Source organism: Dasypus novemcinctus, chromosome X, assembly GCF_030445035.2.
Source record: "Dasypus novemcinctus isolate mDasNov1 chromosome X, mDasNov1.1.hap2, whole genome shotgun sequence".
Lineage (NCBI taxonomy): Eukaryota > Metazoa > Chordata > Mammalia > Cingulata > Dasypodidae > Dasypus > Dasypus novemcinctus.
In genome coordinates, this window is record NC_080704.1 from 3,638,116 (window position 1) to 3,655,702 (window position 17,587).

The following is a 17,587-nucleotide window of genomic DNA, read 5'->3' on the forward strand; positions in this document are numbered from 1 at the left end:
CAGGGAAAATGGAGTTTTTTTAATCACTGTAGGTTTTGGCTTCTTCATTTGAGGTGGTAAAAAAGTAAAGTTCCTCCCCCAAAACCCACAACCCCATTCTAATCATGCGAAAAATATTAGATATATTCCAGTAGAGGGGCATCCTACAAACTACCTAAGCAGTATTCCACAAAACTCTAAAGGTCATCAAAAACAAGAAAAGTCTAAGAAACTGTCACAACCCAGAGAAGATTAGAGACATGATGGCTCAAAGTGATATGGGATTCAGGGCACAGAAAGGACATTGTGGAAAAACTAAGGAAATATGAATAAAGTCTGTGATTTGACTTAATAGTAACGTATTAGTGCATTCTTTAGAACTAATGCACCATAAGATGTACATAATATGGGAAGCTGGGCATGGAGTATGTGGAACTCTAAGTACTAACTTCTCAGTTTTTCTGTAAATCCAAAACTGTTCTAAAAAATAAAGTCTATTTTTGTTTTTTTTAATAAAAGAAAGGCTGAGGGGAGGGGGTTGGAATTTTTGGTCTTAGGCTATGCCGTCACAATCGACACTGACATATTACCACAGTTACAAGATAGAGACATTCTCCAATGGCTCTTACTGATGACACCATTTCTAATCGGTCAATGTGAAAAAACAAGATGGCGAGCAATTCCAACACACTAGTTCCTTGAAGTCCACCTGTGAGCTTAAGAAATCATTTCATAAAATGTCAACATTTTATGAAAAATTAATCTATGTTGTAGATTTTCTTCCTCCACTGACGATAGTTAAGAGTTCAGCTTGGAGGCTCCTTCTTATAGACCTGAAGGTATTAACCCACTTCTGTAGATGACATGAAGGATGGAGGGTTGATCAGGTAAACAGAGGATTCCTATCTTGGCACTGGTTTCTATGTCTCTCAAGACAACTATCTAGAGGGCCAATGCAAATGGTTAAGTCCCTCCATGGTCATCCAGAATTAGAATAGCAAACAATAACTCCATGAATTCTCTCAAATTCAGAGTTGTTCAACCAGAACTGAAAGAGTCAGATAAGATGTCCTACATTTAAGGAGCAACTTATATATTCCCCTCCACATGAAAAGTTTGTGAAACTTATAAATGATGTTCAACTTTGAAAATGATGACTAACGCACAAAAATATGTATACACAAATGGCACAGCAGCTTTATTCACAACAGCCAAACGGCAGAAACAAGCCAAGTGTCCATCAACAGATGAGAGGATCAACAAAATGAGGTATGTCTGTGCAATGGAATAGTACTCAGCATGAAAAATATGAAGTTCTGAATCATGTGACAATATAGATGAACCCTGAAGACATGATCCTGAGTAAATTAAGCCAGACATAAAAATACCACATATTATAAGAGTCTATTTTATATGAAATGTCCAGAACAGGCAAAAGTATAAATAGAGAAAGCAGATGAGTGGTTGCCAGGAGCCGGGGAAGATGGATAAATGGAGTGACTGTTAAAAAGTAAGGGGTTTCTTTTTGGAATTAGGAAAATGTTCTAAATTTGACTGTGGCAATGACTACATGTATCTATGAATATATCCCTGAATTGTATTATTTAAATCGGTGAACTATATCTCACTAAAATGGGAAGGAGGGAGGGAAGAAAGAAGGAGGGAAGGGGGAAAGAGGAGAGAGGGAGGAAGTAAGGACTAAAAACTATAAATGGATGTTGAGTCATGTGCTTCTTTGGAGGAAGTGGAGGTAGATATAGACGCTGTTTGATTGTGTATGCCCATTATTCCAGACTTAGCACTTGATCAACCATGAACCATTGCCTCTGTGCTTTTGCTTATTATTTATAAATATAAACTGATGATCTCAAATGATGAAAACTTCCATTGGATACCAGTTAGCAGAGATGAAATCAAATGCTCACCTTCATGCTTCCTAATCGCCGTGTTCTGTCGACAACAAGCAGTTTCTTAATGAGGTCTCTATTTGCGGGAAGGAGACAAAAAAAGTATGCACATCTTGTTATCAATCCAAGCAAACACAACACGGCAAGAGATTTTAAAAAAAAAACTACCCACGGCAACATCCGCATTTGGACGTCAGTTCAAGTTTTATTTTGGCAAAACATATCCTAGAACTTGTCTCATATGATTACCAGTTCTCAAATAATTTATGAAATGCTAGGATGCTTGCATACCTTGCTTGAGCTAAGAGAAAGGGTTGATTATATCTTTGCAAAATAAAAAAAACTCAGGTTTTGAATCTGAGCATGAGAAAACACGTGCATGCCTCGAGGGCTGAGGTGCTTAAAATAAATATACCTGCCAGACTGACCCTGCAAAATTGAAGACATCTGTTTTTATCAAAATACATAGCCATGCTAAGCCCTGTGGGTCTACTTATTTATGTGGTTATTGTTCTAAAAATGCTCATTTTCCATGAGCACACAAATGATTACGACTCTCACAGTAGATCTTCTATTTCAATAACAGAACAGGTCAGAAGATCACAATCTATTAGGATGGGAAGTTCAAAACAGGGTTCAGAGCTCCAGAAGACGGGCTGGTTCTAAGGTTAAAACGGATGGGAATGAAATACACAGGGAATCAAGTGAAAGTATAAAATGCATGTGTGTGCATATGTGTGACATATTATGTAGAATTAAGATCCAGATATTCTAAACATATATTGAAATTCCCCAGGTTGGTCAAATTCTCCTGGCCCAACTTTCAGGTTCTGAGTTTCCCGGGTATAAAATATGCCTCAGTATAAGAGGAGGGTAGCAGCAGGGAAGGCGCAGGTGAGCTGGTGACCTCAAGTCCAGGGTCTCTCAGGCCACGCCAGGTTCCTAAAGATCTGAACCTCCGGCAAACACCAGCTCTGCCCACAGAGTTTCCAATGCTATGCCAGCTAAGCTCGTAAGAGAGACCTGTTGAAATGAATCGCCCCTCTGTCTCTCCGTGAAAAACACAGAGCATGAGCTCATCGAAGGCTGGGATTCTGGCTCCCTCTAGAGAAGGAAATCCTTTTGAGCAGACTAGGAAAGACAAGAGTACTGAAAAATTATATACCTTTCTAGTACCTGAGTGCCTCTATCTTTTTTTTTTTTTTTTTTTTGAGGTTCCAGGAATGGAACCCAGGACCTCCTAGGTGGGTAGCCGGCATTCAACCACTGAGCCCCATCAACTGCCCTGAGTTGGTTTTTTCATTTTCTAGCTTTTTGTTTGTTTTTCTTCTTTCAGGAGGCACCGGGCACTCAATCTGGGACCTCCCATGTGGCAGGCGGGAGCTCAACCGCTCAAGCCACATCTGCTCCCCTTCCATCATTTTTTAAAACTATATTTTCTTTTTTTTTTTAATTGTCTTTTTTAAAAAAGATACATAGGTCACACGAAATGTTACATTAAAAAAATATAAGAGGTTCTCACATCCCCATTCCCCACCCCCCACTCCTCCCACATCAACAACCTCTTTCTTCATTGTGGCACATTCATTGCATTTGGTGAATACGTTTTGGAGCACTGCTGCATCGTACCTCCGTCATTTTTGACACATCAAAACTTTTGAAAACATCAAGATCCTAAAACACCATATTCTCAACATTCCCCAATGAATATTTTTTTCGATTATTTACACCACTGCCTGCCCCTAGTAGTACACAGGCTTGAAGCTGAATCTGCTAGGATTATAACAAAGGCTTGCTTATAAACAAAAATCAAGCCCTGGCAAAAATCCTCACAATCAGCTTCGTCCTGAAAGCAAAGGGTAGAGAGGCAAACCAATATGGCAGACAATGAGTAAACGCATCCAAGGCAGAGAGACGGTGCTTCTGTCGAGGGCAACCATCTGGCAGCACAGGGGAAATTCTACGTTTTATTTACTCTCCTGGTGCTGGATGGCTCCTCTCTCATCCAGCCACTTTCAGACACAAAATAAAAATAGATGTGGCTTGTCGAAATCAGCAACAAGATCCAAAGCATCTGATTCCCTTACAATCTTATATACTCATTTAAGGAAACTCAATCTCAACCTACACTGCCATTTGCTTAGGAAGCAACTTGACACAAATGCCAAAGTTTCATGAATCAACATAGGACCTTAAGAAATGGAGAATCAAAAGTCTACTGTGATATTAGTAGAAGGAAAGCTAAAAAATGTAACACGGGACTGTATAATATGGTGAAACCTCACGGAAAACATGAATATGGGTAAAACTGCATATATAAGTCTGTTTATACAAAATACAAATATACTGATGTGGGCTCTGGGTGGGAGGCTCTTTGTCTCTTCAGAGAGAACCTTAACCTAAGCTGTCTGTCCTGACTTGTGGGTGTGGAACGGTAAGAGGCTGCAGTCCTGCCCTTGGTGACCGTGGCAACGACTCCAGTCCCAGGAAACAGTTTAGCAACGCAAACTCTATAAACTTTAAATATTCAGGGGAAATGCAAATGCTAAACGCTTATCTAGAAAGTATGAAGTCCATGCTAAAAGCTTACCTAGGATGTGGGAGATAGATATGCTAATTCAAACCTATTGAGAACTGAAACAAAAGGACCATTTGGCCTTTCCTCTCTGTATAAAAGAAACTTGAAAGTCTTGTTCCGGGGCTCAGGTTTGCAACAGAAAGCTCCCGAGTCCGGCTGGCTGTCAATAAACCATTATTCCTTCTCAAAATCATTCCTGAGTCCTGGCCTTTCTATACGCAAATAATTGAACCTCTCTCAAATTCTACAACAATACTAGAGAGGAAGAAACAGAAAAGAGATATGTAGTGCAGGGGAAGCAGAGATCGAAAGGTGATGATGAGTTGTTTACTATTATTATTGGAAGAATGAAAATGCTCTAAAAATGACTGACGTGATAAATGCACAAATATGTGACTACAGTGAGTACCATCGATTGTACACTTTGGATGGATTTAGGCTTTATTAATACGTATCAATAAAATTCATTTGTTAAAATAACAATTCTACTGTTAAACAACAGTTCAAAAGTTAAATTTTTAAAAAAGATTTGAAATCCTCACGTAAGTGAATAAATGACTCGGGATTTATGCAAAGTCCCTTCCTGAGGAAAACTTCTCTCTGCAAAAGAGTTTAAGTCATTCTCGCAAGAAAGAGAGGAATAAATACAATGATCTTACAAACTGCCTAACAGCTTCGTGAGTCTACAAAGTAAAGATGTTCCCTGCGGGAATGCAAGAGACAGTCCATACTTACTTCCTTTGAAGCAAATTCCCTAGAGACAGCTAAGTGCTATAACCATAGCAGGTGGTTTAACAGTTTACTTCCCCCACCAGTTTACAGGGGAGTCAACTGACAGACCTGCCCATGGGGGCAAGTAGATTTTCACCCAGTCAAAACAGGGTCAACTCTTGATAAATATGTAACTGGAGTTTAAGAGGGTTTTGCTGTTCACGTGAAATAACGTCACTCAACTCGGCTGGGATTGGGGACACGGTTGGGAATGGTAGGGCAGTTTTCATTTCTTTTCAGCGTTATTTAATTTTGAGCATATCTCCCTTCAGAGCCACCATCTTACCTTCCATTGCCTAGGGCGTCCCTTCTGGATTTATTTCTTTTTTCAACCGAGTCTTCTTCTCTTGCTAAAACTTTTAAAAACCTGCTTGGCATGTCCAACACAACTATAGGTCAAACCTGCACTAGCCAAAAAAAAAAAACCCAAACAAATTCGGAATCTTCTGGTCAGGCTGAGGTCTTGCTGGGGACAAACCCTGACCACCAAGAAACTCAACTGGAATCAGCCTAAAGCAGGCGACCTAAGTATATGAGGACCTCATATTTTTTGAATGTAATATTAAAAAATAAATAAAGACAAAAAAAAATAGAAGAGATGCATGAGAAAAAAAAAAAAAAAGAGGGGGAGACATCTCCCCAAGTCCCTCATTCCCAAAATTTAGTTCCAAGTAAAGCCATTTAACTCCATCCATCCTGTGGTCAATATGGACTGGTACTCACCTACCAACTCATCTGGGAAATCCCGGGAAACAAATAGAAACCACAACTCATAACGTGCAAAATGGCTAAAACGTGACTGGATTAAGCATATATTCAGAACATTCCAGAAACGTTCATTTATTATTTTAAAAAGACCTTTGCTCTTCCTTTTACCACAAATCCACTGAAATGTATGCCCAAAGTATCAGCAGTACAAATGTTCTGGATGAAACACACTCATAAATCCACATATTAACATTAGAAAGAATTCAAGGATGAGTGTAATTTAAGGAGGAGAGGAAAAAAGAAACTGCTAAGCCATCAACAGTTCTGCCAATGACAAAACAAGCAGGTTATTCTGGTCAAATACCAAAACCGCTTTCTCGTAAAGTAAAAGAAACTGTTTTATTTGCTAATTTTACTATCATTTATCTCAACGAAAATAGTTAAGAGCTATTAAAAGATTAAGTATCATTAAAGGAGGATAATTAAACCCCTTTCCCCCTTTCTGTGGAAAAGATTACTGTCCAAAATAGTGTAAGCCCAGCTCGTTTAACGAAGCAATATGATATCCTGCTTGACACATGCTTTTACTGTGATTTTAGATACTTTAAAAATCAACACACCCAATGTCAAGGGAAGCGATTTACTTACTTTACTTGGAAGTCCAAGTGTCTGGGAAAATCTATTTTGGCTGCAAGGATTTTTTGATAAATGCCAAATGGGTTGTCATCGAAAAATGGAGGGAACCTGTGAGAAAAATAAATACCGGTTTTTAGTGGAGAACAAGTAGGGGGAAAAATCCCTTTGTCATGATGACTATCCCTGCTTTAAATAGGAAGAAAGTAATTTATTTCACAGGCCCTCCTTTCTCACACAATGAAGCCATCCAGAAGTCGAGATGCACTGCAAAGAGATGGTTCCAAAAGGACCGGACCCCAAAAAGGTCCCCCAAAAGAAGGCAAGACTCGTTGGGTAGCATGCCTAACAAGGATTTGAAAGGAATCTTATTAGAGGGCCTTCCACTCCGTCTCAAAACCGTGTATCACACACGGAGTGGAAATGCTTGCTAAATTTTACTGAGGCTTCTTTGAGCCTCTTTGCCTTGCCTGATAGATGAATTTATGTAGGGTTAGTAAAGTCAGGGCTGGTTTCTAGCTTGTAATGCCTTTAGAGAGCCAAGATCTAGTCTGGGGGTTGGCAAATCTGGCCCATGGCTTGTTTTTGTAAATAAAGTTTTATTGGCACACAACCATGCCTGTTCAGTTTTACGATGGCAGAGCTGTATAGCTGTGACAGAGATCATATGGCCTGAAAATTTTAAAATGCTAACTGGCATTTCAGAGAATAAGGTTACTGACCCTTGGTCGAGAGGAGAGATGGACATTTTTTCAAGTAGAGTCCTGAAAATAGCAGTGAGATCTGTAAAAGCAAGTGGTAAAGGGTAGTAGACTTGGTGGAGAAACCAGCAGAACTTTCCTAAATAGAGCAAGAGTCTGAAATAAGTTGAAGAAGAAACATACTTGAAATCGCTAAGACCAAATAAATCCAAGAAAACCTAGAAGATAACCAGTAAACATATACTACATAGCTATGTATCCCAGGTACAAGTTTCACTTCTGATATTTTCTCATATTACACAAAGAAAAGGCATACTCTCAAAAACCTATCTTCTAAGTAGGCTTCTTTACAATTCGAGTTTCTAATTTGGGGACAGAAGCCATGGAAAGATCTTAGAAAACGGAGATGTCAAATGATATCCTCATGAATGACCGTAAATTTCAATAAGCAGAAAGGCATTCTCTCAGTAATTCCAAGTCCAGCTTCCTGAAGTGTAAAAACAAAACAACAGAGAAGAGTGAGTTGATTGGTGGCCTCCCAAAAAAACATGCCCACACTGAAATTCTGGGAATCTGTGAATGCAGACTATTTGGAAAAAGGGTCTTTGGAGATGTCATTACGGGAAGGATCTCAAGAATAAATTTACCCAGGATTATGGGGTGGGACCTAACTCCAGAGCAGGTGTCCTCCTAAGAGGCAGAAGAGGAGGAGACAAATACAGAAGAAGGTGATGAGGGTAGAGGAACAGGCTGGAGTCAAGCTACAAGCCAAGGAATTCCTTCCAGAAGCTGGAAGAGGCAGGAAGAACATGTTTTTAAATGAAGGAAAAAAAGTACAAAGAAAATGTAGCATTGATGTGGAGAAAGTGGCCACGAGAGTTGCTGAGGCTACCCTCAGAGGGAAGAAGAGATATGATGTGGGGGCATTTTCAGGACTTGGAGTTGTCCTGGGTGGTACTGAAGGGACAGTTGATGGACACTGTATGTCCTGCCATGGCCCACTGGGTGGACTGGAGGAGAATGTAAACTACAATGTAAACTCTAATTCGTGTGGTGCAGCAGTGCTCCAAAGTGTATTCACCAAACGCAATGAATGTCCCATGATGAAGAAAGAAGTTGCTGACGTGGGAGGAGTGGGGTGAGGGGGGGATGGGGGGGTATATGGGGACCTCATATTTTTTAATGTAACATTTAAAAAAAATAAAGGGAGGGAGGGAGGAAGGGAGCAAAAAGAAGTCAATGGGAAAGGAGGGGGAGAAGTGGAGGTAGACAAATCGAGACAAGCAAAGGTCTTAGAGAAACCTAAGAGTTGGGCTGAGCCTTTTTTCTTGAGTAAAATCTCAGTTCCTCAGTTTTACACTTTGAGTTGAATGAAGGCAGGCAGTGCTGAGAAGTTAGATTCTCCAACAGCCACCGGTGATCAAGGTTCCTAACAGCAGCTACTGAAAGTGCGTTTACTGAAAACCTGCCCCTGGTGATGCAGATCTGCACATCACGGAATCCTCGTCTCCTCAGTCAGAAGCAGTTCTGGCCAGGATGCTCTTTACTTTTCCCTGGGTTTGGGTGGCGCCCTGTCTGAATACATTCGGCTATGATTTCATCATAGAAATGCACACTTTCAGAAACAGAACATTAAACTGCAGGAGAAAATGTGTCACACATACCTAAAAACATTTATGGATGGCATTAAACAAAGCGATCCTGGGAAGCAGACATTCCGTGACAGTATCACGGAGGGAAGGATTTGAAGACCGGTTTAATCGCTACGAGTGTGTGGGCAACCAGTGAACAAGAACTGATCCTGCCCCAAAGAAAAATAAGGGCAGAAAGCACGAATCCAGGGCACCTGGGAAAAGTGCCCCATGAAATCCTCAAAGTTCTGCTCTGCAGACAGCTTCCAACTCTTACTACATGGGCAAGGAATTTCTGTCCTACAGCATTGAATATTAGAAGCAACTTAAAAGTTATCTAGCATCAAAAGAAAGTCTGTTTACTAGAGAGAAAACAGGCAAAAGAACACCTTAAAATCTCATGCCACTTTTGCTATTTTCTCCATAATTCGTCCATGATAATTTTAATATAACAGGGCTACTTCTGTAATTCTTTTTGTAAAACAGATAGTCTAGATCTCACGGTACCATAGCAGTGATTATCAGAACGGGGACTAAGGTAATAAAAAAAATAAAAAAACAAACAAACAGGGACTAAGGAACCCTGGGTTTCCCCAAGTCCTTTTCTCACAACTTTTAGAACTTATTTCCCAACCATACATCTGAATAATGAATTTTCTTCCTTTACTTCTACCAAAACAACATATCGTACCAGCGTGAGGAAAGAGAATCCAACTGTTCTCATGAAAGGAGACATTAATTATCAGAAATGTCAAGCGCAGCTATCCTTCGAAGTATTTTTATCCTGGAAATTGTGGTTACTCTTCCCATTAAAATTATGTAAGTTAGGCTAACCTTTAATGATTTTATTATTTTATGTAAATTAATACACTTTTCAGTCTCCGTTTTAGTTGTTAACAGTAAATAATGACAGGTATAAGTGATGCCAATGAATGCTCTTTGGGGTCATAAAATAATTTTTAGGAGCATAAAGAGGTCCTAAGACCAAAACATTTGGGAATCGCAGCTCTACAGCTCACGTTCTCCATGGACGAGTGTCCAGATGCAAATTTCATCTTCCCTTCAAATTCTTCTAGAGGGTCTGACTCACTGGTTATCCCAGCAAAGGGATGGAAAGAAAAGGAGAACGTGATGGATAGAGTCAGGGATGAGCCCGGAGCTATTAGGAAAGCCTATGAGTGAACCTGTTCCAGAATTTTCCAGATAGTTTTGATCTGACCTCAACACTCCCCATTCAATGGGAAAGAAAAAAAAAAATATATATATATATATATATATATATATATATATATATATATATATCCTAGTTATGCTCTGATTTCACACTTGAGTATATGGCATATTTTACCAATCCAATGGCTGTTCTTGTACTTTGTGAGATATTTAAATGATCCATTAAAGCCAAACAAATGAAAATACGCTGTCGCTTGATTATGCTAGCACAGGGAAATCAGCCATCTGGAGACGCAGTCTTGAAAAGGACTTCCAAGGTCACCTCCATTTCTACCTGCATCACGTCCCTTGGCACCGACCACCAGCAACCGACACACGCAACGAGGTGGTTTGAGATCCAGCAGAGGGCTACAGAAAGCAGGAGCAGGCGTGGGACAGGCCAGGATGGGAAGGCGCAAGATGGCCCCAGGAGGCTCTGGACAAGGTTACAGGTGAGCACAGAACAGGGCACTGGAAGAGAAGGCGTGAGCCAGGGGGACAGGGGATGTGTGGGAGCTGGCATGTTTGACGGGCAGTGGGAGGGTCACTCCCAGTGGTGGACAGGTCATGCTTGTCTCACATCTCAACAAGGCACTTGGATTCTGTTCTATTGTCCCAGGGAGCTACGAGAGGCTCCCAGTGGATACTGACAAGCAGGAGCAGATTTAGGCGTGGATAGGGCTGTGCCAGCTGCGACAAGGAAAAGCACCTGTGGGCAGGTGAGGGTGCCAGTGGACGAAAGAAACGGAGAGCTGAGAGATGAGAAATGACAAGGAGGTGTTGGCAGTGCTTGGGATACATGCATGGGTTTACTGCTCTCAAAAATCTATCCATAAAATGTTAATTCTATCTGACTAGAAATGTGGGAAATGGAACTATGACTCCTGTAACCCAATAGCTCCCCTGCTTCATACGAAATGCAAAGTCCAGCTCTCCAGGACTTGGCTTTGGAGACGGCTTTAACTATTCATTATCATTTATTCCAGTAATATATTAGCTTCTACTTACATTATCTTCTATTCTATGGCATTTTAATAATATGCCATTCTATTCCAATACATTCTAATCATATTTTCCTGATATTCTATTCTTGTTACCTTCCAAAAGTTCTATTAATATTACATATAGTCTATTATATCTACTATTGATTACATATTACGTTATGTATTACTATATTCTGTGGTGTTTAACATTTTATGCTAATATATTCTAAATTTGTAGTCTGTATTTTTATATACTATGCTAATAATAAAACCAAAACACACAATATTTGACTATCATTATATTTAAAATCATCAGACGCCAGGATTCTGTTATCCTCAGGGGATGCTGCCCTCTTGTGGCTAACAATGTTACCACGGATGGAAGAAAAACAAGCTGCCAAAATCTGTGCTTGATTCCCTAGACGCGCCTAAGAATAGAATATTGGAAATTTCAAAAGACCAGATAGATAGAAAGATAGACATATGGAAGATTGATAGATGGTGGGTGCAGACATGGTAGCTGGGTGATAAATAGGCAGATAGATGATTGACAGACAGATGGACAATAGATAGATAGGCAGGTAGATGATAGATGATGAATGGATTGATGGATGGATGGATGATGACAGATAAGTAGATAGGTAGATGATAGATGATGGATGGATGAATGGATGGATGGATGGATGGATGATGATGACCGACAGATAAGTAGATAGGTAGATGATAGATGATGGATGGAAGGACAGACACAGATGGACAATAGATAGATAGGCAGGCAGATGATAGAGGATAAATGGATTGATGGATGGATGGATGATGATGACCGATAAGTAGATAGGTAGATGATAGATGATGGATGGATAGAAAGAGAGATGGACAACAGATAGATAGGCAGGCAGATGATAGATGATGAACGGATTGCTGGGTGGATGGATGATGATGATGACCGATAAGTAGATAGGTAGATGATAGATGATGGACGGATAGAGATGGATGAACGGATGGATAGAAAGAGAGATGGACAACAGATAGATAGGCAGGCAGATGAGAGGTGATGAACAGATCGATGGGTGGATGAATGATGACGGCAGATAAATAAATAGATGACATGATAGATAAAGGATGGATGATGGATGGATGGATGGGTAGATAGATGATGGATGATGGATGGATAATGTAGATAATGGATAAAGGATGGATAGATCGATGATCGATTAACAGGTAATGGATAGATGGGTGACAGATAGCTCTGCGGTGAAATCCTCTGGTAGGACTTTCCTGAGGATGGTCTGTTTCACTGGGCCAACCAGGAAGGGATAACTTTCTTTATGAATAAGAGTAGACACGAGCACATGGGTGATGAGTGCTGTCCACTCCCCAAATGAAACTGGTGATTTCCTAAACTCCTTGAGAAGGTTTTAGAATTTCATGGCCACCAGCGTCCCACACAGCAGGGAGTGAGGGCAGACGGAAGCTTGGGGCTGGCTGGATGCTCCATGCTCTATGTCTCTCTTTTCACTTTTGTTTCCAACTGAAAAGGATGCTTTCCAGGGTAAACCAGGTGGACTCATCCCCTTTGGTGAATCAGAGAGGAGTGAAGAAGTACCCAGCATTTGCCAGAACTTAGGAAACTTCTCAGGAAAGTGCAGACTTAACAAGCAAGACCTGTTAGTGTATGGTGAAGGAAATAGTAGAATGACAAGAGTAATCCTGATATTAAGATTGATAGGGTGAGACACTTGCTCAACGTTGCAGTCAGATGATGAGTGTTTAATTGTCCTGACACCTTGATACATTATCTGCCTCTTTATTATCTGGGTGAGATTGAAGACAGAACTTTCCATAACTATCATATCTCACCCAAGCAAGCATGGGACTGAAGGAACAAATGGTGTCTTTCCTTGCTGGCATGCTATTTTATTCATTTACCTTCTTTTAATATGTGCATAACACAATTCTAAGCATTCCTTCTAAAACAGCCCATGCAGAAAATGTAGATTCTATTTCAGAAAGATACGGATATTTAACTAAAGGCTACAAATATCAAGTGGACATGCCTTAATGAGTCTTTCACAGGCTCAATAAATTCTAACACTTAAACCTAATCATCCATCTGCACTGCAATTTTCAGCAGGGGAGAGATGCTTGCATAATGATCTGCTAGGGTAATGCACTGTTTTCAAGATACACATGGGGGAGCAGATGCAGCTCAAGTGATTGAGCTCCCGCCTACCACATGGGAGGTCCCAGGTTCGGTTCCTAGTGCTTCCTAAATAAGGTCAGCAAGACAGCGAGCTGGCGTGATGAGATGGTGATGAACTGACACAACTAGAGACACAAGGAGGAAAAACGTAATGAGAGACACAACAAATCAGGGAGCGGAGGTGCTCAAGAGATTACGTGCCTCCCTCCCACACAGAAGGTCACGGGTTCAGTTCCCGATGCCTCCTGAAAAGGAAGATGCGCATCCAACAAACAGACACAGTAAACGCAAATAGTGAGGGGGTGGAAATAAAATAAATAGCATTAAAAAAGAAAAACGATACACAGGTGGAGCAGGCGGATGAGGGGAGCTGGCCCACGTGTGGGCTGCCGGTTTTCACCAGAAGCTTTACTCACCCCGAGAGCATCTCGAAGATGAGAACGCCGAGGGCCCACCAGTCCACGGCTCTGCCGTGGCCTTTGCTCTGGATGACTTCGGGGGCGAGGTACTCGGGCGTTCCACAGAGCGTCCACGTCCTGGGCAGAAGACAGACACATAAGTCTGCAAAATTCAGTTACCGTCTGTGAGTACAGCCCCCTTAGAAGCTACTACTTCAACAGCAATTCCGTGGATCAAAATGGCACCATTTTCTTTTTCCATGGACACGCTTTGCTGCAAAATAACCATGATCAGGGGAGCCGATGGGGCTCAGTGGTAGAGCGCCTGCTTCCCAGGTATGAGGTCCCAGGTTTGATCCTTGGTGCCTCCTAAAACAAACGAATGAAAAACGAGCTCTCATTGGGGAGCAGATGTGGCTCAGTGGTTGAGCACCTGCTTCCCAAGTATGAGGTCCTGGGTTTAACCCCCGGGACCTCCTAAAAATTAAAAACAAACAAAAAAACACATGGTCTTAGCTTTTTTCCCTATAGAAACTCAGTAACCTAAACAGAATAAATATAAAGGTCTTATCATTGTGACTGTTAATACTCAGAAGAAAAAAATTCTATGGTACCTGTCTTTGTATAAAATAAAGGAATGATTCAAGATTAAATGATCAGCTATCATGTCTTGATATATCCTCATAAGTACTCACAAGTTGGCTCAATTTGCATAAATAAGCAAATCCTGCCACTTCAGGGGAAATTTAAAGTCACTGCTCATTTTCTTTTTACCTGCTCTTCAACAGGTTGGAAGTGCTTCGACATTTTTGTAGCAACATCCTTATAGGTGCAATGTCATTTTTTTTAACACATCAATTTTACTGATACATATGAATTGAACATAAATCCATCCAACCAAATCATACGGTTGTGCATTCATCACTTCAGTCATTATTAGAACATTTTTATTATTCCAATAATAATAAAAAACAATCCCCCCAAAAATTCATACCCTCTCAATCTCTCTATGCTTCCCCTGCCATACTTAGCTGCTATTGTTTGTCTCTCTAGTTTATGTGTGTGTATATTTCGTAAAATCCAACTAATAATAATAGTGACGTCATTTTTATGTCATCATCAGCTTTCAGTAACAGGCTGGAGACACTGGGGAATTTTGGGTTTGAAAAAGACCATCTCAAAAGATGGGTTAAAAACGGCACAGATTGAGCTTCTATTGCCACCTACAGGATAACAGATGCATCAGTTTCTATGCACTGTGAAAAGTACACTCGGAAATGTGTTACAACAGTGTGTTTGAGTCTTCCTTTTTATTCCTGCCATCCCTTCTCTGTGGCCTCAAGTCTCTTTTCTCACAACAGGGTGGCGATGCAATTTCTCTCTCTCCTTGGAAACCTCCCCAAGGGGATGCAAATCTTTCTTCAACTTTACAGAAATACTCGGCAAAAGTTTCGGCTGCCATCTCCAGATTTCAGGCTGGAGGGAGCATGAGACAATTTTCTTAATTTGTTCTCGAGGGTGAGGACATTGCTAACAAAAAACTCACCAGTGAAGAGCTAAATGAATGAACAGATCGTGGTATATGAGTACAATGGAATATGATTATTCCTGATCCAGAAAAAGGAATGGAGCTCTGATACATACTACGGTGGGTGCACCTGTTGAAAGCATGCTCAGGGAAAGAAGCCAGAGCGAAAAAGACATAGTGTGTAATTCCATGAAATGTCCCGAAGAGGCCAGTTCGTAGAAAGAGATATCGTGGCTGCCGAGAGAATGAAGAAGAGGGGGAATGGCCAGTGACGCGAATGGGTTCGGGTTTCCTTTGGGGCGAGGAAAAGTGTCCTGGAAGTAGAAAGTGGTGAGGGTCATATAACATGGCAAACTGAACTGTGCTTTAAAATGGTTACTTTTATGGTATGTGACTTTTACCAGACAAATGCTAAACAGTCTCTCCCAGATAAAGGATTGCCAGCAGTCAGCACCAGCTGACAGAGTCTTCATGGAGAAAGCAGCGCCTTGCTGACATCTGAAGGGGAACTTCTTTTAGCCTCAAACCGTGAGCCAATAAATGCCCAATGTTTAAGCCAAGCCATTGCGTGGCATTTGTTGCAGCACCCGGGAAAGGAAGACTGCACCCTCCACCCCCATTTTTCTTCCATGCTTATCACTGCTTCGTATGCTTGATATGACCGGGCATTCCACCTGCTGTCTGTTTTCCCAAACAGAACGTAAGCTTATGACAACAGGGATTTTTAAAATTGACAACACAGGAAGCAGATGTCGCTCAAGCTATTAAACTCCCACCTACCCCATGGGAGGTCCCAGTTTCGGTTCGTAGTGCCTCCTGAAGGAGACAGCAAGAGAGCGAACTGACGCGATGGGCTGGCACAGCGAGCTGACACAACAAGACACACAAGAAGGAAAACATAATGAGAGATACAACAAAGCAGAGAGAGGAGGTGGCACAATCAATTACGTGCCTTCCTGCCACATGAGAGGTCCCAGGTTCGGTTCCTGGTGCCACCTAAAAGGAAGACAAGCACACAACGAACAGATACAGCAAGTGCACCAACAAGGGGGTGGGGAGAAGAAATAAAATAAATATTTTAAAAAATTGAAAACCTAGAAGATGCCTTTCAATAGTAGATAGACGTGTCTGTGAAAGGCAACATGTGGGTCAGAGCAGAGGCAGTGAGCCAAATCTCAGCTCTCCACTCTGTGGGGCTACTGGCAAAGATAATCCAATTCTGCCTCAGTTTCCTCATTGATACAGGGAATTCGTTTAAGAATGTATGTCAAGAATGTAGGGGAGCGGATGTGACTCAAGTGGTTGAGCGCCTACTTCCCACATGGGAGGTCCCGAGTTTGGTCCCCAGTGCCTCCTAAAGAAGACAAACGAACAACAAACATATAAATGGGAGAAAAAAAAACAAGTCAAGGGAGCCAATACAGCTCGGTGGTTGAGCGCTGGTTTCCCATATACGAGGTCCCAGGTTCAATCCTTGGCCTCAGTACATCAAAAAGAGTTTAGCCTAGCGGTCATCACATTGTTAGCTCTCCTAGTGTTAGCTGCTATACTCTCTTATTAATTACAGTAACTAAGAAATAATGCAGTATCAGGCGATGGAGACAATAGCAAGAGTTACTAAAAGAGTAAGTACAGGGAAACGGACTTGGCCCAGTGGTTAGGGCGTCTGTCTACCACATGGGAGGCCCGCGGTTCAAGCTCCGGGCCTCCTTGACCCGTGTGGAGCTGGCCATGCGCAGTGCTGATGCGCGCAAGGAGTGTCGTGCCACACAGGGGTGTCCCCCGCGTAGGGGAGCCCCACGCGCAAGGAGTGCACCCATAAGGAGAGCTGCCCAGCGCGAAGGAGGGAGCAGCCTGCCCAGGAATGGCGCCGCCCACACTTCCCGTGCCGCTGACGACAACAGAAGCGGACAAAGAAACAAGACGTAGCAAAAAGACACAGAAAACAGACAACCGGGGGAGGGGAGGGGAATTAAATAAATAAAAATAAATCTTTAAAAAAAAAAAAAAGAGTAAGTACACATATTAGCTGGCCCCATCTCATTTGCAAAGCCACATTTATAATTTAGAGAAGGAAACAGAGATCTTAGAGCATCTTGGAGGAGAACAAGAATTCTTTCTTCTAAGTCTTTGCAAATGTTTCTTGTGAAGGAGTAACACGAAATATAGTGATAAGGCTTGCTTATGTCTAACTAGATGACACATATTTTGGTATTATTTTGTTTTCTGTGAACGGAAGCTGGTATTTTGCATTAGCAGCCTGGAGCAAATGAAGACAGGAGCTGTGAGATTCAACCGTTGGCCTCAGAGCCCAGGCTTGACCCGTCTTTTCCACCCATCGGTTCCCCTGGATGC

The 17,587-nt window shown here is 41.5% G+C and overlaps 1 protein-coding gene across 3 annotated transcripts in view; it reads right to left on the reverse strand.

Moving 5' to 3' along the window:
• The window catches only part of LOC101437321 (protein kinase cAMP-dependent X-linked catalytic subunit), a 172,606-nt gene that overhangs the window by 78,932 nt on the left and 76,087 nt on the right, over positions 1-17,587 (reverse strand). For all 3 annotated transcript variants that reach the window (XM_058291717.2, XM_058291716.2, XM_058291715.2), the window contains exons 4-6: positions 13,723-13,842; positions 6,592-6,687; positions 1,905-1,962 (exon numbers count right to left, since the gene is read on the reverse strand). In XM_058291717.2, the coding sequence (XP_058147700.1) occupies positions 1,905-1,962; positions 6,592-6,687; positions 13,723-13,842 (274 nt within the window). The remainder of the gene's footprint in view (positions 1-1,904; positions 1,963-6,591; positions 6,688-13,722; positions 13,843-17,587) is intronic.